Raw genomic sequence first — 25,985 nt, 5'->3', positions numbered from 1 at the left:
GTGAGGCTGATTTATCCCTCTGAGACTGATCCACCTTGCCCAGAATCACAGGGATAGAAAAGCCCAGCACATTCCCAGAACTTCCTACAAGTTCTCCAAAGGGCAGAACCAAAAAAGGCACCAAAGTGGGAATGGTGGAACACCATGGCTGGGTTTCCTTGGAGAAACCCACAGGGGTCCTGCACTGTGAGAAAAGGCTGGGAAAGCTGCGAATGTTCACCTGGAGAAGCTCCAGGGAGAGCTCAGAGTCCTTCCAGGCACTAAAGGGGTCCCAGGAGAACTAAAGAGGGGCTGGGGACAAGGGATGGAGGGACAGGACGCAGGGAATGGCTCCCACTGCCAGAGGGAAGGGATAGATGGGATATTGGGAAATCCTGTGAGGATAAGGAGGCCCTGGAATGGAATTCCCAGAGCAGCTGGGGCTGCCCCTGGATCCCTGGCAGTGCCCAAGGCCAGGTTGGACATTGGGGCTGGAGCACCCTGGGACAATGGAAGGTGTCCCTGCCATGGCTGGGGTGGCACTGGATAATTTTTAAGGTCCCTTCCGGCCCAATCCATGCTGGGATTCCATGATGTGAGACCCCAATAGGGTTGAACACAAAGCTCCAGGTGTTCACCAGCTCTGGGATGTCCCCAAGCCATCCCTGGGGTGATCCCTGTCCCCACAGGTCCCTCAGGGCAGCTCTGTCTCCCTTGGGGGATCTCTCCCTGTAGGACACCCTGAAGTGGAGATTGCTCCTCATGCTCCCACCCCTTCATGAACCTGTTTTACCTTTAAAATGACAAGAGCTCAAACCAATCCCCCAGTGAGGAATGATTATCCCAAATCTCTGTGTTGTCCCCGTCACGTGGGCCAGCCCAGCTGATTTGGGGCAGGAGCTGAAATCTGGGAGCAAAGCTCCTCTGTGCAGCCTGGCATGGCTGATGGGCCCACAGCTTCGTGTGTGGGAGAGTCAAACACCCCACAGGGAAAAGGGAATTGGGAAACAACGGAGCCAAATCCCCTCTCTGCTCCAGCAGGGCTGTGAGAGGGACTGCAGGGGTGACAGACCCATGGTGACACCAACCTGCAGTGCAGGATTTCCTCCTTTCCCTTCCCTGACCCCCAAAATTACCACAACTCCTCCTGGAGGAGTGTCCCCATGGGGCCCTGACACACAAACACAGCTCCTGGCAAGGTTTCCAGCAGTTTTTTGGGATGATTGGTTTAAAATGTCACTGTGGGTTCAGGAAAGCTGCAGCCACCACTGCTGGGCACTGCTGTGCCCGGGTGGTCCTGGTGGCACTGTCCCCATCCTGTCCCCCATGCTCCTGCCCATCGTTTCTGCAGCAGCACTGAAGCATCCATCCATGAAAGGATCCATGATCCATTGAAGGATCCATGATCCATGAAAGGATCCATGATTAACTGAAGGATCCACAATCCATTAAAGGATCCATGTTCCACTGAAGGATCCATGTTTCATGAAAGGATCCATGATCCATTGAAGGATCCATGATCCATTGAAGGAATCAGTGCTCCCTATAACTCCACATCCACTCCAGGAGCAGTATTCCATCCACAGGCCCTGGGGACATCCCACAGCCCAGCTCTCCTGGTCAGCACCTCCTGCTCTGGGACCAAGGGGTTCCAGCTCCTCTGGAGATGCTCAGCCCAGCTGGGTTCATTCCTACACAGATTCCATCCACCCCAAATGCTCCAAAGCCAAGGAACCCAGTCCTTGCTCCACCCACACAGCACCAGCCCAGCAAATACAACTCAGAGCAGTAAATATTCCCAAATTCCAAGGAGAAGGAAAACCCAGAGAGTACACCTTGAACACAGCCTCCCAAAAATGCCTTTCCAGGGGAGAGGGATGTGCTGGAGCCCCTGAAGATGTCCCCACACTCCTGTCACCCACAAATGCCACCCTTGCCCAGGACAGGCAGTGCCATTCCTGCCTGGCATCCCAAACCTTGGCACTGGGACACCCAAACCCAGCTCTCCCCAAAATGCTGCTCCCAAGGGGCCACCACAAACCCCGGGGAGAAAAGTGACACATCCTGGAGTGAGCAGGATCCTGCTCCCAGAGCTGGTTTGGGGATGGGATGGGATCTGTGGGGTGGGATGGGATGGGATCCATGGGATGGGATAGGATGGGATCCATGGGATGGGGTGGGATGGAATAGGATGGGATGGGATCCATGGGATCCATGGGATGGGATCCATGGGATGGGATGAGATGGGATGGGATCTATGGGGTGGGATGGGATCTATGGGGTGGAATGGGATGGAATCCATGGGGTGGGATGGGATGGGATCCATGGGATGGGATGGGATCCATTGGACGGGATCAATGGGATGGGATGGGATGGGATGGGATGGGATGGGATGGGATGGGATGGGATGGGATGGGATGGGATGGGATGGGATCCATGGGATGGGGTGGGATGGGATCCATTAGATGGGATCAAGGGGATGGGATGGGATCAATGGGATGGGAATCCATGAGATGGGATGGGATGAGATCCATGGGATGCAATAGGATGGGATCCATGGGATGGAGTGGGGTGGGATGGGATGGGATGGGATGGGATAGGACTGATGGGATGGGATGGATAGGATAGGATAGGACTGATGGGATGGGATGGGATGGGATGGGATGGGATGGGATGGGATGGGATGGGATGGGATGGGATGGGGTGGGACCAATGGGATGGGATGGGATCCATAGGATGAGATGGGACCAATGGGATGGTTTTTCCAAGGAAATCACCCGAGGAAGAGGAAGCTCTTACCTGTTTCTCCCCAGATGGGCAGATACTCGTCCTGCTGGATGTCCAGCATGATTTCCAGGCCGTTCCCTGTCCCCCCCTTCACCGTGGTGAGGAGAGGCCGCCCCTCCTCTCCTGAGTTAAACATGTAGCATTTCCCATATTTTGTAAACACCTGTGGGGGAAAAAGAGAGGAATTAGGGAATATTTCCCACAGAATTAACCCCCATTCCCAACTGGCAGAGGGAAACAGCCAGAAGCTGCATGTCAGGGAGAAATATCCACATAAATATCCCCATAAATATGCACATAAATATCCACAGAAATATCCTCAGAAATAGGCTCACAAATATCCCCAGAAATCCATTCAGGTTTAATCATTTGTTTAATCATTGTGCTTTCCTTATGGAAAGTAAAGGAGGGAAGGGAGGAAGGAAAAGCTGTTTGGAGGTAAAGCTCAAAAGCTCCTGGAGTCATTTCAGTCAATCCAAACTCTGACAAACACACTCTGGCCTTAAGCTCCTGCTAAAAATTCACACAATTCCCTGGTTTTGGGTGGAGTCTTAGCCCATTTAGGCCATGGCAATGCTCTCCTGCCATTAAAAATCCAATATCTCTTCATTCCTCTCTCTGCCACTGCTTGGAAAATAGGAACACTTGGGGAAATCAGGAAAGATTTCCTCCATCACTTTGCTCTTCTTCAGTCTTATTTGGGGAGGATTCCTGATAGAAACTCCTGGCAAAGCCCAGGTGGAACTTCCATCACCAGCACTGCAAAGCAGGGGGAACATCAGTGCAGGGTGGACATGGGGCGCCAGGAGGGATGTGTGGAATATGGGTTTTCCAGAGGGAAAACAGGAATTTTCCAGTGTTCTGGAAACCTACTGGAGAACACAGGTTTTCCAGAGGGAAAACGGGGGTTTTCCAGTGGGAGAAAACAGTTTTTACAATGGGAGAACATGGGTTTTCCAGTGTTCTGGAAACCCTTTGGAGAACACAGGTTTTCCAGTGGGAGAACACAGGTTTTCCAGTGGCAAAACATGAGTTTTTCAGAGGGAGAACACAGTTTTTCCAGTGGAAGAACATGGGTTTTCCAGTGGGAGAACATGGGTTTTCCAGGGGGATGGACACAGGGTTCCAGGTGCAGGACATGTGGGTTTCCAAGAGAGGGAACACAGCTTTTTCAGGGATCACACAGTGTTTCCAAGGGGAGCAAACACAGATTTCCATGTGGGATGGACACAGGATTCCGGGGGGGATGGACACATTTCCAAGTGGAGTGCTCATGGATTTCCAAGAGAGAGGGACACTGGTTTCCAAGTTGGGTGGACATGTGAAGAACACAGGCTTCCCAACAGATTTCCAATGGAGTAAAACACAGAATTCCCAGTGGGATAACAGAATTCCCAGTGGGATAAAACACAGAATTCCCAGTGGAGTAAAACACAGAATTCCCAGTGGGATATAACACAGAATTCCCAGTGGGAACACAAAGCTCCTGGTGGCAGCAGAGATGTCACCTTTGCTGCTGGTGCCACTCAGGGCCTGGGCTCAGCTCAGGATCCCCCTGGAATGGGAAAACTCCCAGAAATCCCAGATTTAACCCCAACCAATCCCCCCTCTGCCCTGCACTGACATCCTGGGGACAGCCAGAACTGCTTCCTGGGATAAAGGCTCCAGAAAGCCCAGTAACAACCATTTAAACCAGTAATGACCAGTTAAACCAATAATGACCAGTTAAACCAGTAATGACTAGTTAAACCAATAATGACCGGTTAAACCAGTAACAACCATTTAAACCAGTAACAACCATTTAAGCCAATAACAACCAGTTAAACCAGTAACGACCATTTAAACCAGTAACAACCATTTAAACCAGTAATGACCAGTTAAACCAATAATGACCAGTTAAACCAGTAACAACCAGTTAAACCAATAACAACCATTAAAACCAGTAACAACCAGTTAAACCAGTAATGACCATTTAAACCAGTAATGACCATTTAAACCAGTACAACCATTTAAAGCAGTAACAACCAGTTGAACCAATAACAACCATTTAAACCAGTAACAACCAGTTAAACCCATAACAACCATTTAAGCCAGTAACAACTGCTGAAGCCCAGTAAGAACAAGTTTGGGAACCAGTAAGAACCAGTAAAGCCCAGCACTGAGCACTTGGAGCCCAGGAGCCAGAGCAGAGCTGCTCCAGTCCCTCCAGAATCTCTCCCACATTTGCTGAGCTCATTTGACCCCAAGATGAGTCAGAAACCCAAACAGAAGCCGGAGCCAGCAGAGATTTATTCCCTCAAATATTGACATACCCTGACTAATCCAAGTGCCAGGGAAGCAGGTGGGATGGGAGAGAAAGGGAATAATATTTGAATTCAAATGGGAAGTGTTTGTGAGGGGAAAAAACAATACATCCTTTAAAAAGGATTTGATAGCCAAATAAAAATAATCCCATTTGAATACTTGCCTGACTGATTGAACAGCTCAGGCTGGAAAGAGAAGCTCAGCCTGTGGAAGCAGCCCTGTGGATGGGTTTTCCCAGATAGGCTCTGAAGGCAGAAGTCAAAAATTCCTAATGAGGGGAGTTTAAAATCCAGCAAGGAGGAAAAGCCGCAGTGGAGAAAAATCAGGGGGAAACAATGAGGCTGGAATGGGAACAACAGCCCAGGGATTGATTTTGGAGTCTGCAGGCAAATAAATCCAGGCAACTTGATGGGGTGGTTTTATATGACTGTAAAAATTCCCTGTAAAAGCTCCTGTTAGGATGTGTTTATCCAAGGAAAAGATGGAACCTGACAGGGGGAGCAGGGCTGGAATCACAATCCCAGGGAAAGAGACCTCATGGGAACTGGGAAAGGACAACCATGGGACCTCTCGGCCACAGGTATTCCTGTCATTCCCAAAGAAGACACAAAACCTTATTCCTAATGGCTTTTAAAGATATTTCCAAGTTCAAAAATTCATGTGCATTCATTCCAGCTCCCAATAAATGAAACTGTGGTGTTCCAGGATCAATGGAGTCATGGGATGGTTTGGATTTGGACCCTAAGGATCACCCAGTGCCATGGGCAGGGACACCTGCCAGTGTCCCAGGATGCTTCAGCCTGGCCTTGGACACTTCCAGGGATTCAGGGGCAGCCCCAGCTGCTCTGGGAATTCCATTCCATTCCATTCCATTCCATTCCATTCCATTCCATTCCATTCCATTCCATTCCATTCCATTCCATTCCATTCCATTCCATCCCCTCTTGTATTTGTAGGACCCTTGACCAAGGGAGGAATGATGAATCTGACTCCATGTTCTCAGAAGGCTAATTTATAATTTTATGATCTATAATATATTAAAAATACTAAACTAAAGAATAGAGAAAGGATACAGACAGAATGCTAAAAAGATAATAATGAAAACTCGAGACTCTTTCCAGAGTCCTGACACAGCTTGGCTATGATTGGTCATTGAGTGAAAACAACTCACAGCAGAACCCAATGGAACAATCACCTGTGGGTAAACAATCTCCAAACACATTCCACATGAGCACAACACAGGAGAAGCAAATGAGATAATATTGTTTTCATTTTTCTCTGAGGCTTCTCAGCTTCCCAGGAGCAAAATCCTGGGTGAAGGGATTTTTCAGAAAATGTGACAGTGACACTCCCCAACCTCCAGGGAGGAATTCCTCCAGGATTCCTCCCCATCCATCCCTGCCCTCTTGGAATCCATTCCCTGTGTCCTGCCCCTCTCCTGTTCCCTCAGCCCCTCCTGAGGATTTTCCTCCCCCTCTCCCCTTTGCTGGGAGGGATTATCTGGGAAATCCAACATTGTTTTTCCAGAGTCTTCTGTTGTTTCCAGGCTCCCTGACAACAGGAAAGGACTCATCATCAGATCATCAGGATAAACCCTGGAGCTGTTGGAAGGGCTGGGATTCACTGGAGGCAGTGAACACGAGCAGAGCAGGATGATTTAATCTCAATTTGCGTGGCTGAGAGGGGAAAAATGCTCCTGGCTCTTGGAAATGCTTTAACTTCCAATAAAAAGGGCCAGAAGCAAAATTCCAGACACGTTCCCTGAGAGTAGTCCATAAAAATTCCAATTTGTTCCCTCTGAAGGAGCATGAGGGCCTTTGACAGCTCCTTGGGAAATCCCTGTTTGGGCATAAAGGGAAATAATTCTAAATCTGTGGAATGGGATTTGATGGGATCGTTTAGGTCAGGAAAAGCCTTTGAGAGGATGGAGTGCAACCCATGAACTGCCTTGGAGTGACTTCCTGAGCCCTCCTTAGCCAAGGAAAATGTTCATTTTGGGAAGTTAGAGCAGGGGTATCCCAAACAGATTCCAGCACAAAGCAGACACCACCACCACCAAAGGCTCCAAGAAAGCCCTGGATAAACAAATCCTGCTGCCTGTTGTGAAAAATGCATGTATTTTATGATTGGCTTTTTGCAAATATTAAAATGAATATTATATATGTTGTGTTAGAAAGTAATGCTGTATTAATTCTCTTAAGTACTGTGTTACATATAGTTTTAAGTTATAAAAAATGTTAAAATAGAAATGATGCTATGTAAGATGCTTTTTTTAAAAGAAAGGACTTGCAGCGAGACAGCAGCCACAGGACACCTGAATCTTTCAGGGAAAAGGAATTTATTGCTCCATTATAAGAAGAAACGAACTTCCCGCCTCAAAGGCACTGTTAGGATTCAGGGGAAGAAGCTGATGATGACCAGACATAATCCTGTGTTTGAATGGAATTTATGCATCATGTATGAAGTGTATGAATATGCAACAAGCTATTGCTTTTAAGGGTTAATCCTTTGTTAACGGGTGTCCTTTTTCGGGCTCCTGCTGCCCAGAAAAACGCACCTGGACTGTCCGTAACTCTTTGTATTTATTGTCTCATATTGCCCTAATTCAATTTGTCCAAATTATTATTACTCTAATTGTATTACTATTTTTATAAACCATTTTATTACTATGAAACTTTTAAAATTTTAAGAACAAGTGATCGGCATTTTTCACACTGTGAATCCATCAGGCTTGGGACTGGCATTCCAGAGGCCTGCCCAGTCATGGAAAATGAGGCATTCCAGCTCCTAGCAGGATGCACAGAAAAAAAACATTCCTGCTGAGAAATCTGCCTTTCAATCCAGAGAAAAATGATGGGAAAAGGAACTCATTGGAAGCCTGGGAATGACTTTTCTAAATACAAACAGAGATGCAGGTGAGGGCGCGCTGGTAAGGCAGGAAGGAGGTGCCAGATGGAGGTAAAACCAAGGAAAAAAAGGGAATTCGAATCCTGTGCAGTCATTTGTCACAATTGTGGGACACAAAGGCTCAGAGCGACATTTCCCAGCAAGCCACATCCAAGGTATTGATCAGAGTGGGGAAAAAAAAAAACAAAGCAATTTTCAAGATGGGTCCAGGAAGAAGGGGAACGTGGAGCTGAAACTGGGATGTGTTTGTGCAAGAATATCCATGAGAGGATGGGGAAAAGATCCTGTTTAGGAGGAGAAAATACTTTATTCCCTGGGTTTTGCCAGAGGGATCCATTCCCAGGGCTCTCAGCTCTCCCACTGTGCCAAGATTTTAAGGGTAAAACCCGAAGATTTTGAGAGAAAACACTAGGATTTTAAAGGGAAACCCCCCAAGATTTTGAGGGGAAAACCCCAAGATTTGAAAGGGGAAAACCCCAGAATTTGGAGGGGAATACCTCAAGATTTTAAGAGGAAAACCCTGAAGATCTGAAAAGCAAAACTCCCAAAATTTTGAGGTGAAAACCCCAAAATTCAAAGGGGAAACCCCAAGATTTTGAGGAAAAACCCCCAAGATTTGGAGGGGGAAATCCCAAGGTCTTGAGGGAAAACTCCAGGATTTTAAGGGTAAAACCCCAAGATTTTTAGGTGAAAACTCCAAAATCAAAATTTAAAGGGTGGCACCAAGCCCTGTCCTGATGGCACTTGGATAGAGGGATGGCTCCATGCCAGGCTCCATCCCAGTCCATCCCAGGCTGCATCCCAATCTCCATCCCAGCCCATCACAGTCTCCATCCCAGTTTCTATTCCAATCTCCATCCCAGCTCCATCCCAGTCCATCCCGGTCTCCACCCCAGTTTCTATCCCAATCTCCATCCCAGCTCCATCCCAGTCTATCCCAGTCCATCCCAGTCACCATCCCAATCTCCATCCCAATCTCCATCCCAGTCTCCATCCAAGTCCCTCCCAGTCCATCCCAATCTCCATCCCAGTCTCCATCCCAGTCCATCCCAGTCTCCATCCCAGTCCATCCCAATCTCCATCCCAGCCTATCCCAGTCCATCCCAGTCTCCATCCCAGTCTCCATCCCAGTCTCCATCCCAATCTCCATCCCAGCCTATCCCAGTCCATCCCAGTCTCCATCCCAGCCTATCCCAGTCCATCCCAGTCTCCATCCCAGTCCATCCCAATGGCCCATTTATCCTCCCAGGCAGGAGACAGCAGTGGGACATTCTTTAAAATGGAATAATGGGAACAAAACCCCAGCAGGTGCCCACAGGGGTGTGAGGGATCCCAAAGGAATCCCCTTCCAGGGGGGCTGACTCTGGGCAAGGAGGGCGCTCCTAGAAGGGGAGAAAGGATTTAATGTCCTTTCCCAACAAAGGGCAGAGGGAAGGAATCCAAGGCCAATCCCAGCAGAGGGGGTGCAAACCAAGCCCAGCCTTTAGGGCACCCTCTTCATTCATTATCCACACCCCAATCCTACAAAAACACCGGGAGAATGCAAAAATCCCAGAGCTGTGGATGCCAAAGGGGATTTGGGTCACCCTCACCTAAGCATAAGGCAAAGCTCTCCCAAAAATGAGCAAAATGCAGGAGGGGGAACCCCTGGAGAGGAGGAGCGTGGCATCTGCTCCCTGTGCACGGGCAGTTGTTAAACTCCTGTGTGTTGGTGCTGTCAGGAAGGCGATGTCAGACATGGAAACGCTCATCCCTCCCTCCCTGCAGCTCTGATCTCCCCGTGGAGCCCGGGAAGCACAGCCAGGGAACTTGTCAGGGCCGTGTTTACAAGCTGAGGCTTTTCCAAGGCTGAGATTCCCGCTGGGATTTGTCAGGCAGCGCTGCCAGGGAAGGCAGCCCAGGCTCCCCTGCAGCAGCTCTGGCTCTGCAGAGCCTCCCATGCGAGGCTGGTGCCCCAAACCCACTGATCCCTGCCCCAAACCAACTGATTCCTGACCCAAACCCACTGATCCCTGCCCCAAACCCACTGATCCCTGTCTCAAACCCCATTGATACCTACCCCAAACCCACTGACCCCTGCCCCAAACCCACTGATCCCTGCCCCAAACCCACTGATCCCTGCCCCAAACCCACTGACCCCTGCCCCAAACCCACTGATCCCTGTCCCAAACCCCACTGATTCCTGCCCCAAACCCCACTGATCCCTGTCCCAAACACCACTGATTCCTGCCCCAAACCCACTGATCCCTGCCCCAAACCCACTGATTGTTGCAGACATCTTTTATGAAAAAATCCTTTCTTTAAGATTTTTCCTTTTTAGAAGCTGAGAGGCCTCAGGAACAAAATGTAAACATTGATTATTTGTTGCTGTGGAATGCAACAAGTAGATCTTTGGTTGGCCCATGTTAGATGTTTCTAATTAATGGCCAACCACAGCCCAGCTGGCTTGGACAAAGAGTCTGAGACAGAGCCTTTGTTATCATTCTTTCTTATTTTATTCTTAGCCAGCCTTCTGATGAAATCCTTTCTTCTGTTCTTTTAGTACAGTTTTAATGTAATATATATCATAAAATAATAAATCAAGCCTTCTGAAACATGGAGTCAGATCCTCATCTCTTCCCTCAAGCTGAGACCCCTGTGAACATGGTCACAACTGATCCCTGATCCCTGCCAGGCTGCTGCCCCAAACCCCACTGATCCCAGTCCCAGGCAGGCCCTGAAGGCTGATCAACCCCATCCCTAGCATTAATGGGAATGTTCTTCCCAAATGAGGAGTCCAGATACAATAATTCACAGAATTCAGAGTCCCAGAATTCACAGAATCACAGGGTTGGAAGAGACCCTCAAGATCATCGAGTCCAACCCAGCCCCAACACCTGAAGTCAACACTGTCACCCAGTGCCACACCCAGGCTTTGTTAAACACACCCAGGGATGGTGACTCCAGCACCTCCCCAGTACCTGGGAATTCCCAAAATTCCCCCAAATTCACAGAATCACTGGACTGGAAGAGACCTTCAAGATCATCGAGTCCAACCCAGCCCCAACACCTCAAATGAACCCTGGCACCCAGTGCCACATCCAGGCTTTGTTAAACACGCCCAGGGATGGGGACTCCACCACCTCCCCCGGCAGCCATTCCAGAACTTTATCACCTTTCTGTAAAAAACCTTTTCTGATATCCAACCTGGATTTCCCTTGGCACAGCTCGAGGCTGTGTGCTCTGGTTCTGTCAGTTCCTGGAGACAGAGCCCAGCCCAGCTGAGCACAGGCACCTTTCAGGAGCTGTGCAGAGTGATGGGGGCAGCCCTGAGCCTCCTTTTCTCCAGGCTGAGCACCCCCAGCTCCCTCAGGGGTTCTCTGTGTTCCCAGCCCCTCTCCAGCCTCGCTGTCCCCTCTGGATGTGCTCAGTGTCCCAAGGTCCTTCCCAAACTGAGGGGCCAGAACTGGGCACAGCACTCAGGGTGTGACCCCACCAGTGCTGAGTACAGGGCGTCATGGTTTCTCATCTTATAAAAATCCATAAAAATCAATTTAAAATCAATTAAAAATCCATTAAAATAAATTTTACAATCTATAAAAATCCATTATAAATCCATTAAAATAAATTTAAAAATCCACAAAAACCCATAAAATCCATAAAAATCAATTTTAAATAAATTAAAACCCATAAAAATCCATTAAAATCAATTAAAAATCCATAAAAATCCAGGCTCCAGCACAAAGCTGAGGTCACCTGGAATATGCAAAAGGGTGGCCTGAGGTGGCTGGCCTGGGACACCTCAGGCTGATGTCCCCACCTGGGGCTGGCTGGGTCACAGGAGGCCACAGGCACCTGGAAAAGGCCCTTGGGAAGCAGCAGATGGAGCAGGAGGAGGAGCCAGGGAGGGTCAGGGTGGTTCCAGCCCTGCTCCATCCCAGCCCTGCAGCCCTGGGGCCGGTGCCAGGCACAGCTTCCAGTCTGGGATTAATTTGGATCCTAATTAAAATCTGTGCTCCCCATCCATCCATCCCCACTGACTGCCTTAATTAGCTCCTGTCCATTCCCTCGGCTGAACTCCGTGCCCAGCTCTGGCACTGACAACATTCCAACATTGCAGTGTCCCAAAACTCCTCCAACATTCCAACACTGCAGTGTCCCAAAACTCCTCCAACATTCCAACATTGCAGTGTCCCAAAACTCCTCCAACATTCCAACATTCCAACATTGCAGTGTCCCAAAACTCCTGCAACATTCAAATATTTCAGTGTCCCAAAACTCCTCCAACATTCCAATACTGCAGTGTCCCAAAGCTCCTCCAACATTCCAACATTGCAGTGTCCCAAAACTCCTCCAACATTCCAACATTCCAGTGTCCCAAAGCTCCTCCAACATTCCAACATTGCAGTGTCCCAAAGCTCCTCCAACATTCCAACACTGCAGTGTCCCAAAACTCCTCTGAGTGTCCCAGAGCAGCCCCCAGCTCCCCTCAGTGCCCATCCCCTGCAGTGCCACGGAACCTGACGGAAAAAGGGGATAAAACACCTGGAGCTGGAGTGACCCTGCCAATCCCAAACCCTTCAGCTGTGCAGGGATATCCTGCACCACGAGAATCCTCCAGAAAATAGGGATTGAGTGTTGTGGTGTTGTGAGGGTCCCCAGGACGAGGTGAGAGATGAGAATTGACTCCAAGTTCTCAGAAGGATTATTATATTATAATAATATCAGCCTTCTGAGACCATGAAGTCAGATTCCTCATCTCTTCCCTCATCCTGAGGACCCTCAGAAACACCACCCCATGCTGTACAAGCCTTAAAACCAATAATCTAAAATTACCCTTCATGAGTCCCACTACAATGCATCTTTCACAGCTCTATTTCTCCAAACTTTCCAGTGTTATTTGCAAGGCCATCCTTTGAAATTTGTTTCTAGCTCCATTTCTCTCTCAGCAATGTCTGTCCTGTTCCATGGCATTTCCAACTCAGCATTTCTCATCTCCAGGTTTGCACACAGATGCACACTGTGTGAGCCTTCTGCCAGGCTTCGAGAATTCCCTACAAATCCACTTCCTACAGGAGGGACCTTAAATCCCATCCCATTCCACACCTGCCATGGGCAGGGTCACCTCCCACTGTCCAGCCTGGACATTCCCAGGGCTGGAAATGTGATCCTTGGAGATCCCAGATTTGGAATTTTGAGCAGAACTTTGAAGGCCATCCCTGGCTGGAAGGTAGGGTGACACAGATGGAAAGTGGAATTCTGGAATTTCTTTTCATTCCCCAATGTGGAAATCTGGAATTCCTCCTGATTCCCCAGCATGGAATTCTAGAATTCCTCCTCCTCATTCCTGAGTGTGGAATTCTGGAATTCCTCCTCCTCATTCCCCAGTGAGGAATTCTGGAATTCCTTTCCCCAGTATGGAATTCTGGACTTCCTCCTCCTCATTCCAGCAGGATTCAGCTCCCTCCCATCAGTGAGAACCCCAGAGTGTGGGAGGTGTGACCATGGCAGGGATGTCCCTGCTCCTCTCAGCATTCCAGGATTTCTCTGGGAGTGCAGGAGTGCCCACAGCATTCCATGGGGTGGGATCCTCTGGAAGAGGTTTTACAGTGACTTCTGTGAGCCAGAGAGGAGTTTGATCAGAGGATCCATGTTTACCCCTGAAAGAATTTGCTACCAAGGTCCATGACACAGAAACCAAGAAAGAAAGAAGGAGAAATAAGAAAAACTTGAACTGCCTGTTGCAATGAGCATTTTGTTTGTCTCTGGTGACCAATGAGTAAAGTGTAAACTTATGAGTTTTGTAACAATGTATAAAAAGCATACATGCCGTAATAAAACCAGTTTGAATAAAGCCCTCTGAAAATGGAGTGTGTTGCTTTGTGTTGTCTCCATCTCTACCACGACATCCTGTAAGATTTAATTTGGGACACCCTGGGTGCTGCAGCCAGAGTTTCCCTGCACACCAACACTGGAAGAGGTTTTACAGTGACTTCTGTGAGCCAGAGAGAAGTTTGATCAGAGGATCCATGTTTGCCCCTGAAAGAATTTCCTACCAAGGTCATTGACACAGCAACCAAGAACGAAGGATAAATAAGAAAATAAGACTAAGAAAATAATAAGAATAAAAATTAGAAAATAAGAAAAACCCTGCAACTGCCTATTCCAATAAGCACTTTGTTTGTCTTTGTCTGTTCCAATAAGCACTTGGTTTGTCTCTGGTGACCAATGAGTGTAAACTTATGAGTTTTGTAAAAATGTATTAAAAGCATGCATGCCATAATAAAAAAAACACTTGAATGAAGCCTTCTGAAAATGGAGTGTGTGGCTTTGTGCTGTCTCCGTCCCAGCTCTGACAGGGTCCCTCCCTGCTGGGAACCATGGGCAGGGATGGATGGGATGTTGGGCAGGAATTCCTGGCTGGGAGCCTCCAGAATTGGAGACTTAAGGTAAAGCTCCTTCCTTTGAAGCCCTTCTGTCCCCAAAGTTGGATTTGAGGTTCTAGTTTAATTTCTGGAGTTCTCAGGGCCAGGCAGAGCCTGTGGTGGTGCCACTGTCACCTCACCCTCCCTCTGTCCTTCTCACATTCCCATCACCCCAGGACATTTCCCAGCCCTGAAGATCCCAGGAGCTCTGTCACAGAATCTTTTATGAAAAATTCTTTCCTTAGGATTTTTCCTCCTGAGAAGTTGAGATGCCTCAGGAACAAAATGTAAACAATGGTTATCTGCTGCTGTGGAATGCAACAGGTGCATCTGGGATTGGTCTCATGTGGTTGTTTCCAATTAATGGCCAACCACAGTCAGCTGGCTCAGACTCTCTCTCTGAGCCACAAACCTTTGTTATCATTCTTTCTTCTTCTATCCTTAGCCAGCCTTCTGATGAAATCCTTTCTTCTGTTCTTTTAGTATAGTTTTAATGTAATAGATATCATAAAATAATAAATCAGCCTTCTGAAACATGGAGTCAGATCCTCATATCTTCCCTCATCCTCAGACCCCTGTGAACATGGTCACAGAGCTCCCTGATCCTGCTCTCCTGATCCTGCCATCCCTGATCCTACTCATCCCAGGAAAGCTGATTTGGGGTTGAGCACCTGCAGGTTTAAGAAGCTTCATCCTAATCCTCAGGTAAATCAAATGAATCTGTACCCATGGGATCAAAAAGATTTTTTATTATAAGAACGAGCTCTGATCCAGAACCAGCTCTTACCCCATGGCCTGGGAGCTCTCTGTGGCTCCTCCTGGGATTGGTGGCCAGAAAAAGCAATTCTTTTATCCAAAACATGGACTAGAAGGAAAGCAAACACCGAAAATCCCCCTACAGAAGGTTTCCAGGTGTTTTTTAAAATCTCCCAGAACAATGTGGGCTAATCAGCCAGAACAATTAATCTCAATTAATGCTGCCAGGTCCCACAGATGCTGCAAGGACACAAAATCCCTTTCCCTCCTCCTGCACCTCGGGATAAGCTGGATTAACCCCAACTCCAGAGTTGCACTGACTCCCAGTTCAAACTCCCAAATTAACTCCAAGTTCAAACTCCCAAATTACCTCCAGGGGTTTGAGGCTCTTCCCTAATTTTAAGGAAAACCTGGGGCTGAGCTTCCCACCCTGGGATGCCCCAGGAGCAGCGCCTGCCTTTGAGCAGATTCTGCGCATTTTATTTTAAAAAACCAACAGGACTCCCCAGAATTCCTTGAGGGAATTCAGCCCTTCCCTGAGGAAGCAGCTGGGATCTGGGATCCAGGATCTGGGGCTGCCTTTGGTGCCCAGGATGCTCCAACCCCTGTCCCTGAATCCCTTCCCATGGAGGAACCATGGAGCCACAGCTCCCTCAGCTTTTCCTGCTGCCTTCTCCTTGGGGAGCCCTGGGGATGGAACCAAGCCCTGACAGGAACTGGGAACCACCCAGGGAATTCCCAGCCCATCCCTGGGGCGTCCATGGCCACCTCCTCTGGAAGGGATTTCTGCAAATCCTGCCCATGGAATGACCTCAGCACCAGCACTGAGCACAGAAACTTGCCCAGGTTGTATTATTATTATTATTATTATTATTATTATTATTATTATTATTATTATTATTATTATTATTTTGCTTCGGAGCCCAGGGAATTAATTCTTTGCAAATTGCCATTTCTGGGAGGCAGGAAAAGCCAAAGCCCAGCTCAGAGCTTGTGGTGGTGTCTGAGGATCCCCAGGACGAGGTGAGAGATGAGAATCTTGACTCCATGTTTCAGAAGGCTGATTTATTATTTTATGATATGTATTATATTAAAAATGCTATACTAAAACTATACTATATAAACTATACGATATAAAACTATATAAAGAAAGAGAGAGGAGACATCAGAAGGCCAGCAAAGAAAAGGAATGGTAAAATAATAAAATAATAAATAAATAATAAAATAAAATAATAAATAATAAAATCTCATGACAGACTCGGAGAGTCTGACACAGCTGGCTGTGATTGGCCATTAATTAAAAACAATTCACATGCTGGGTAAACAGTTCTCCAGATCACATTCCAGAGGAGCAAAACATGGAGAAGGTGAGGCTTCTCATCTTCCCAGGTGAGGAAATCCTGGGCAAAGAGAATTTTTCAGAAAATAGGACAGTGACAGGGAAGGACCCCCAGGATCACCCAGTTCCACTCCTGGCCCTGCCCAGACACCCCAAAAACCCCTGGGAGCAGCGTCCAAAGGCTCCTGGAGCTCTGGCAGCCTCAGGAATGTGATCATTCCCTGAGAAATTGTTCCAGTGCTGATTCCATCCTCTGGGGAAGGGCCTTTCCCTGATGTCCCTCCCAAATCCCCTGGCACAGCTGCAGTTCCCTGGCTCCTGTCCCTGTCCCAGGGAGCAGAGGGTGGAGCTGGATGAGTTCCTGAATCTTCCCTGAGGAATTGGATCCCACTGACAAAAAATCACTTTCTGTGTCCCCCTGAAATACCCAGAATTCCTGTTCACCTCCAGGACCTTGGGGATGTCCCTTTGTCCCCAGCAGAGCAGCAAATCCCTGGATTCCCCAGCTCCTTCCCATTCCAGCAGACAAAAACTCCCAAATCCCTTCTCCATGGGTGCTAAAAACATCCCAGCCCTGGCCAGAGCTGTTCCCACACCCGGGGTCTGTGGGATGCTGCTCATCCCCTGCATCCCAGACTGGACTGGAGCCCAGGGAATGCCCAGTCCCACTGCCAGGGAAGGGTTGTGGGGAATAAACCCATCCCTGCCCTCCTTGCAGGAAAAGGCTGGATGGGATGGAAGGACTCGGGAATGGAGTCTGCTCCAAGGTCCTGCTGCAGGGGGGACAGGGAATGAGGTCAGGGATGGGAGAGGGATGGGAAAGGAAATGGGATCAGGGCTGGGAACTGGGAAAGGAAATGGGGTTAAGGCTGGGAGAGGGATTGAAAAAGGAATGGGATCAGTGCTCAGGATAGGGCTGGGAAAGGGAATGGGATCAGGGCTGGAAAAGGGATGGAAAAGGGAATGGGATCAGGGATGGAAAAGGGAATGGGATCAGGGTTGGGAAAGGGAAGGGGATCAGGGCTGGGAAAAGAACGGGATCAGGGCTCAGGATAGGACTGGGAAAGGGAATGGGATCAGGACTCAAAAAGGGAACGGGATTATGGCTGGGAAAGAGAATGGGATCAGGGCTCAGGAGAGGGCTGGGGAAGGGAACAGGATCAGGGCTCAGGACAGGGCTGGGAAAGGAACAGGATCAGGGCTCAGGACAGGGCTGGATGATGCCAAAGGAACAACAAGGAAAAGCTCCAGCATCGCAAAAGCCTGAGCTGGGAATGACAGCAAAATGAGAAGGGACAGAGCTCATGACATCCCTTGGGATGGGGGAGTTGAGGGCACTGCAGGATGGGCTCAGCACAGGCACTGAACTCTCCCAGGGACCTTCATCCCATTCCAGGATGTACAGCCAGGATTTTCAGCAAAAATCCCACTTTTTCTGCCCTATTTTTTGCGAAAAAAGCTCCCAAAATGTGCATTCTCCCTCAGTCCAGGGGGCCTTTCAGGAACCCTTGTTTTTCCCTGAGCTCCTGCCTGGATGAACTTGGTGCCTCAGCTGGAAAAACCAGCAGGAATCTCAAGTGATGGATAAAGTGCATTAACCTCAGAGTGAACCATCCCTTGCAGGGCTGCCTGGCACACTCAGCTCGCAATTCTCACACAGTGAGGAGACAGCTTTGGGCTCCAGAGAGCCTCTAATGGGCTCTGAGGAGCTCCTGAGAACCCCACAGCGCTTCCCACTCCCAGCAGGAACGAGAACGCTGGGATCACAATGAAGCAGGGAGCTGGCTGTGGATAGGGAGAGAATTGGAGGTGAAAATGTAATAATAATAAAAATTAAAATAATAAAAGCAAATTATTATTATTATTATTATTATTTTCTGGGGTCCCCCATGGCAGGAAGGAATATATCTGACTCCATGTTCTTAGAAGGCTGATTATGATATGATATGATATGATATGATATTATAACTATACTAAAGAAAAGAGAAAGGATACCGATAGAAGGCTACAAAGAATGATAACGAATCTTGTGACTCTCCAGAGTCTGACACAGCCTGACCATGATTGGTCATTGAGTTAAAACAATTCACATGAAACCAATCAAACAATCACATGTTGGATAAACAATCTCCAACCACATTCCAAAGCAGCAAAACACAGGAGAAGCAAATGAGATAATATTGTTTTCCTTTTTCTCTGAGGCCTCTCAGCTTCCCAGGAGAGAAATCCTGGCAAAGGGATTTTTCAGAAAATGTGATGGTGAATAATAATAATAATAATAATAATAATAATAATAATAATAATAATATGTTATTGTCACCAGGCCCTTAAAAATTCCCACAAGAAATTAGAGTTTCAGGGGAGGGATTCCTGGCTGGGAGGGCGTCCCCCGGCTCCTCCTTTACCCAGGTCAGCGTGGAGCCATCCCTGTGTCTAATCCCAGTTTAAAACAAGAGGAACCATCGGGAAATGCAGTTTCTGAGGCAGGAGCTGGCAGGAGAAGAACATTCCATGGCAGCATTCCCAGCCTCTCCACGGAGAAGGGCAGGGAGAGCACTCCTGGCTGCTTTACTGGCTTTTCCAGCAGGAGCAGCAGCTGGCTGAAAATCCAGGGATAATCTTTAATCATGTTTAATCCAGTCCAGGCACTGCAGAGTTTTCAGAGAGAAGTTTCCATGGATTTTCCTTTGTGCTCTGTGCAGAATCACAGCACAGATGCAGGCAGGTAATTCCATACTTTTTTTTTCTGATGGTTTGGACAAAATTCAAGGAGCTGGCAATCCAAGAAGAAAGGAGTCTGTGGTTTTAGTTTTTTTTTGGAAATTCGGTAAGAATTTGGATTAAAAACTCCTGAGGATGGGGAGGGGCTGGCACAGCTTTCCCAAAAGAAGCTGGGTGCTCCATTCCTAGAGGAGTTCAGAGATCCAGGGCACTTCTGAGGGGATTTTCCCACTCTGACAGGGAGGGAGGACTCAAAAATTCCCTGCAGCCAGGACAGACCCAGGGCAGCCCTGGGGCTCTGATAGGGAGGGAGCAAAGCTGCAATGATCCCGTTGGACAGGCTGAGCCACGAGCTCCCGCCTGGTGCCCCCTGTGCAGAGCTGGCACCGGGGCTGGGATGGAGCAGCTGCTCCAGGTGGGAATTGTGTGACTCACAGAGCTCTGGCCGGGCCGTTTTAATGAACCTCAGCGAGCTCTGACAGAGCTGGCAGCAGGAAATGACACTCTGGGCAGCACAGGTGATGCTGGCTTTGTCCCTTCCCTGTCCCCCTCCACAGCCTGGAGATCCAGGAGAGCAGCCTGGCACTGCCAGGGATGCAGGGCAGGGAGAGCAGGCAGCCCCCTATCAATGCAGGGTGACCCCATCAGTGGGGTGGGGAACAATGTGCTCTGACCCCATGATTCAGGAGGTTGAACAATTGCTTTATTAAGCTATACTATACTACACTAAATTACATACTAAAGAGATATTACAGATATATATTAATATATACTATTAGTATATATTATAGATATAATATATATTATAAATATTACATAAATATATAATATATAAATATATAATATATACTATTAATATATATTATAGATATATAGTACATATACTATAGATACTATTATACTAAATTACATACCAAAGAGATATTACAGATATATACTAATATACACTATTAGTATATATTATAGATATATAATATAATATAATATATAATATATATTATATATACACATATTGTGTATAATATATAAATATATAATATATATTATAGATATATAGTATATATATTATATACTAAATTACATACTAAAGAGATATTAAAGATATATACTAAAGAATACTAAAAAAAGATACTAAAGAAAAACCCGTGACTGTCCCCAGTCACAACACACGTGGATCCAACTGGTGAAGGAATCTAAACAACCTTCACCAGTGTCCAATTAACAAAACACTTTGGGTAAACAATCCCCATAACACATTCCACACATGCCAAACAACAGGAGCAGTGAATTGTAGCATTCACATTCCCTGAAAAAAACCCTTTACCCAGGATTTTTCTCCTGGGAAGCTGAGAAGCCTCAGAGAAAAGGAAAACAATTCTTATCTCATTTGCTTCTCCTGTGCTGTGCTCATGTGGAATGTGTTTGGAGATTGTTTACCCACAATCGTGGGTAAATCGTGATCGTTCCATTGCATTCTGCTGTGAGTTGTTTTCACTCTTTGGCCAACCAGGGCCAGACTGTGTCAGGACTCTGGAAAGAGTCAGGAGTTTTCATTATTATCTTTTTAGCATTCTGTAAGTACCCTTTCTGTATTCTTTAGTATAGTATAGCATTCTTTAATATAATATAGTATCATAAAGTAATAAATTATCCTTCTGACAGCATGGAGTCAGATTCATCATTCCTGCCTTTGCTGGGGCATTCCTAGCAAATACAACAGCAATTAGAGATAAGAATTGTTTTCTCTTCTTCTCTGAGGTTCTCACTGCCTTCCCCAGGAGAAATCCTTGAAGAACGTGTGCCTGCTGCTCTCTGTGAAGAGAGCTGTGTCCACATCCCCCCTGGAGGTGGCACTTGGGGACAAGGCAGTGGCAGGTCACAGGGCTCCATGGTCACACAGGGCTTTTCCCAGCTGGGTAATTCTGGGGAATTCTGAGAAGATTTTGGGAAAGATTTGAGGCAGCACCTGGCTTGTGTCATGCTGAACATTCCCAGGCTGGACCCCTGGCCCCAATACCTGCCCAGGTGAGCCCTCAGCAAAGCCCAGCTCAGCTTCAGCCATCCAGCCACAAAAACCAGGGCAGAGGCACAACTCTGGAACAGCTCCAGGGGAAAACTGCAGGGAAAAGCTCAGGAATTTTCTCTGCCTGATGCCTTCAAAACTAATAACAACAGAAATGCACTGCAAGTCTTCTCCAGGGTTGGAGGTCAGCACAAACTCCAAGATTCCAGGTCAGCCTTTCCTCTGTTCAGGGCTTTCAAACCTATCCCAGGTTTATTTCCACCTGGATAGAACTGGGAAAAATCCAGGCTCCAATAACTAGGACAAGCAAAACCTCTCCTTTCTGCCCAAAAAATGTTCCCAGCTCTGCCAGCCCTGCAGAAATTCCCTGCACATCCCATTCTCCCAGGGATGTGCCATCCACGTTTCCTTAGGTGTGGGTTAGAAAAAGACTTCACAGACCTAAAATCTTCAGTGAACTCCCCTCCTGCCTCTGAGAAGGGAAAATTCCAGGTGAGTTATGTTGAAAATTTTTAAAAATCCCCAAAGGATTTCCCTATAAATCCCTACAGGATATCCTGATAAATTCCCACAGGATTACCCTATAGATTCCCACAGGATATTCTCACAAAACCCGATAGGATTTCCCTATAAATCCCCACAGGGTCTCCCTATAAATTCCCACAGGATTTCCCTATAAATCCACACAGGATATCCTGATAAATTCCCACAGGATTACCCTATAGATTCCCATAGGATATCCCCACAAATCCCCACAGGATTTCCCTATAAATCCCCACAAGATATGGGTGTATTATAAACCCAAACTCAGCCACAGAACACCAAGGAAATGCCACCAAGCAGAGCATCGGTGCTTCCTGCCCATCAATCCTGGAACCACCCACATTCCAGCCCTTTTTCCCACCCAATCCCATTAAAAATGCAGCTTTTGGGCGCTGAGCTGTAGTGTTGTCACTCCCGTGGCCCTTCCAAGAGCTGCTAATTGCTGACAAGCTCATTACAAGATGAAAGCGGCAGGAGTGGAATGCTGGAATGTTTTCCTGCCTGTCTGCAGAGGGAACAGCTGGCCCCAAACCTCCAGCACTAATCCCATTAAACTGGAGCAAAAAATACCTCCAGCAATAAAAACAAGGCCCTTTGCACTCACAGATTGGATATTCCCTCCTCCAAATCCATCAGCACTCCGCGGATTTTCAGCTGTTTCCCTGCTGTGCTCACAGGAGATGGAGATTCAGGAGCTGAGCCCAGCAGAGAGGGAGGAGGAAAAATGGATGTGGGGAAGGACACCCCGGTGTGGGGCTGCGATCACTGGTGCCAGCTCCTGCTTTGGAGCTCTGTAATCCCAGTAAAACTGTTCCAGAAATCTGGGAGCTGGAGGAAGGCTGGGCTTCACGTTGGGAATCTTTTCCAGCCTCACTGGTTCTGTGGTTTGATTTTTTTTTCTTTTTTCTGTCCCTGCTCTTGGTTTCCTCTGTCACAGGCAGAGGGTCCAGCCATCCCAATGTCCCCGTGCCAAGGCCAGGGAGGGACAGGAGGCAGAAACCATCCAAGGACCACATCCAAACCCAAACATCACCTGAACCCATCCAGCTCCATCCAAATGCTACCCAAATATCACCCAAACCCATCCAAACCCTACCAAACCTCACCCAAACCCATTGAAACCCATCAAACTCCATCCAAATGCTACCCAAACGTCACCAAACCCCATCCAAATCCATCACACGGAGCTGATCCCACACGGAGCTGATCCCACAGGGAACTGATCCCACATAGAGCAGACCCCACAGGGAACTGATCCCACAGGGAACTGATCCCACATGGAGCTGATCCCACATGGAGCTGATCCCACATGGAACTGATCCCACATAGAGCAGACCCCACAGGGAACTGATCCCACAGGGAGCTGATCCCACATGGAGCTGATCCCACAGGAACTGATCCCACAGGGAACTGATCCCACATGGAGCTGATCCCACATGGAGCTGATCCCACACGGAGCTGATCCCACAGGGAACTGATCCCACATGGAGCTGATCCCACACGGAGCTGATCCCACAGGGAACTGATCCCACACGGAGCTGATCCCACAGGGAACTGATCCCACAGGGAGCTGATCCCACAGGGAACTGATCTCACAGCAAGTCCCAGTTCTGGAAAGCCCCCAAAGCTGTCTCTGATGTTGAGGCATCTCCTTCCCACACTGGATCATCCTTTGCAGGATATGGCAGATCCCAATTGCAGGAGTCAGTCCAAATCAAACCTCCCCAGCCCTAGGGCAGGGGAGCGGGGCAGGGAAAGGGGAGCTGGAATTTCCCCCATCACCAATTAACTGCTAATGATGGTTTCATTGGGGGGGATTAAATTCTGGTGAGTAGAAATTCCCTCCTGTGCCAAGGGAAAGCTGAACACTGACTCCATGAGGGAAAGGCCTTTGGAAAACCAGAAACATTGATGTGAGTACAGAAACACAAGGGCTCCAAATCCCCTGCTCATCCCACAGCCAGAAACCCCCCAGAACAGGAGACCCCAGGTGGATCCTGTCCAAGCAGCTACCACAGAGAATTCAGGAACTTCCTTCCCCAGCCAGGAGCTTTATTCCCACCTAACCCAAACCAATGGTTTTATTCCCACCTCCCCAATGTCCCCCCTATCTAAGGGTCTTGGAGCCACTGCAATTATTTTAACACAATGAATTTGGCACAAAAAAAGGCAAAGACAGGTTAATGGGCATGAGCCAGAAAGGAATGGGAAGTGTCCAGTGCTTGGAAAAATCCAAGGTAGAGGAGATTCTGAGGAACAGGAATGAGAAAAGGGAAAGGGAAAAGGAATTTCAGGTGGAAGGGACCTACAACAACCATCAAAACAATTCTGGGGAGAAGGAAAAGGAGAAGGAATTTCAGGTGGAAGGGACCTACAACAAGCATCAAACCCCAAAGGGCACACCCAGAGCTGGGAATCCCAGCCCAAGGAAAACCCATCCCATGGGTCCCACTCCTGTCCTCTCTCCTGTGGCACAAAGGCAAGGGAAGCCTCTGTCCTGCAGGGTCAGGAAAACAGGACTGGGGTCAAGAATGTCCCACTTTCACTGCCTGGAACTGGATTTCAGTGTTTCAGGAGAGAGCAGGGAGCAGAGAGCACGGCCCTGACACAGCTCCCCAGGCAGGGGAGGGGGACAGCTGTGTCCCCAAATGTGGCACCACAGAGAGAGGCACAACTTCCCCAGGCCTTTCTGGGAAAGGCTGTGAGAAGATCAGAGAAAAGAATGAGGAACAATTCTTATATTAACTTGTGAACAGATGGAATGTGTTATGGAGATTTATTTACCAAAGGGTGATTTCTTAATTAGCCAATGGTGATTGGTTTGGACTGGAGCACCAATTAAGTCCACTTGTATGATAACTGTCTATAAAAGCAATGGGTTTCTTATAGAGATGTAGATTATTGATCAGCCTTCTGTGAATCAGGGAATCAATACCAATTACCACCTGGCCAGGGGCCTGCTGCAAGGACACCCAAACCTACACAGAGGGCAGGGGGAGCAGGGAGGGACTTTGGGTGACTCCAACCCACAGGAGAAACCTGAGGGGAGGGAAGGGCTGGGCTGAACCCAGGGATGAAGACAAGGGAACAATGTTTGTGAGGGTGAAAGGCAAGTGGACTTTGCAGAGCAAAGCAGGAGGGTGTGGGAATCCATAAAATTAGAGAGTTTTGGGAAAGCTGTAAAAGGCAGCCCCCAGAGACAGCAGAACTGTGCTTAGAGCTAAGCAGCAGCCATGAGATTGGTCAGCAGAAAAATTATTTAAACTGTAGAAAAGCAAAGACAAATAGAACAATGGTCTGTGTATTAACGCTTGTCTAGAATACCTCCTTAAGCTGCAGAAAGTTTATCTAGCAAGATATTAGGAAGGTTAAAGCTTAATAATGGAGCTCTGTGCGTTGTGTTTTAAGGCTCACAAGCAGGTATTGTATTTGAAATAGGCAAGCATTGTTTTAACCACAGGTACCTGTGCTGATAGTGATTGGATGGAACTACTGTCAATGTGCTTTTGCTTTGTGTGATTGGTCAAGAAGCTTATAAAGTGAGTTGTAAGATTAAACTTTTGGTCTGCTGCCTGGGATGTGAGCTGGCGGCATCTTCCCATTGTCACAATCATGTAATGAGACTGATGCTGGAAAATAAAACAGTTCAAGGCAGTTCCACAGCAGCCCCGTCCCGTTCATGTCTGTAAATAGTCAGGAGGGTCCTTGGGGAGGATCCCTGGCTGATCCTCACTGCAATGTGCTGGTGAGCGGGGATCAAACACCAGGAGCAGACCCAGCTGGAGCCCTGGGTGCCACAAACCACCTAGGACTGCAGGAGGCTTCCAGAGAGGGAAGATGGGGCTCCAGGCAGCACCAGAGCACAGGGACTGATGGCTCTGACATGCCAGTGTTTGGATGGTGTGGGAGGTTGGGATTGTGGGAACACTGCCAGGATCTGCCACCTCCAGTCGGGATTCCTGGGATTGTTTGCCAGGAATGACTCGGGCAGGGAGGTGCCTCTGCTCCAGCACTCCCTGAAGGAAGAAATTCGGGCATTCAGCAGAGTTTGGAGAGCAGGAGATGCTGATGGAGCAGGGAACAAGCTGGAAAGCTGAACTGGAATGCTGGGAGCAGCTGTTCCAGCACAGGGAGCTGCTCCCAAACTTCCCATCCCTTATCCCAGGCATGGGAGGGGGAAGATCATTCCCTCCTCAGAGAATCCACTACTGTCCTGGATTGC

General features: G+C 48.0%; 1 protein-coding gene across 2 annotated transcripts in view; it reads right to left on the bottom strand.

Moving 5' to 3' along the window:
- LOC135458624 (acid-sensing ion channel 2) overlaps nucleotides 1-25,985 on the bottom strand; it is a 485,196-nt gene that overhangs the window by 43,319 nt on the left and 415,892 nt on the right. For both annotated transcript variants that reach the window (XM_064733866.1, XM_064733867.1), the window contains exon 2: nucleotides 2,779-2,929. In XM_064733866.1, the coding sequence (XP_064589936.1) occupies nucleotides 2,779-2,929 (151 nt within the window). The remainder of the gene's footprint in view (nucleotides 1-2,778; nucleotides 2,930-25,985) is intronic.

This window comes from Zonotrichia leucophrys, chromosome 27, assembly GCF_028769735.1.
Source record: "Zonotrichia leucophrys gambelii isolate GWCS_2022_RI chromosome 27, RI_Zleu_2.0, whole genome shotgun sequence".
Lineage (NCBI taxonomy): Eukaryota > Metazoa > Chordata > Aves > Passeriformes > Passerellidae > Zonotrichia > Zonotrichia leucophrys.
The sequence above is the reverse complement of the archived record's forward strand: the minus strand, read 5'-3'. Positions and strand labels throughout refer to the sequence as shown.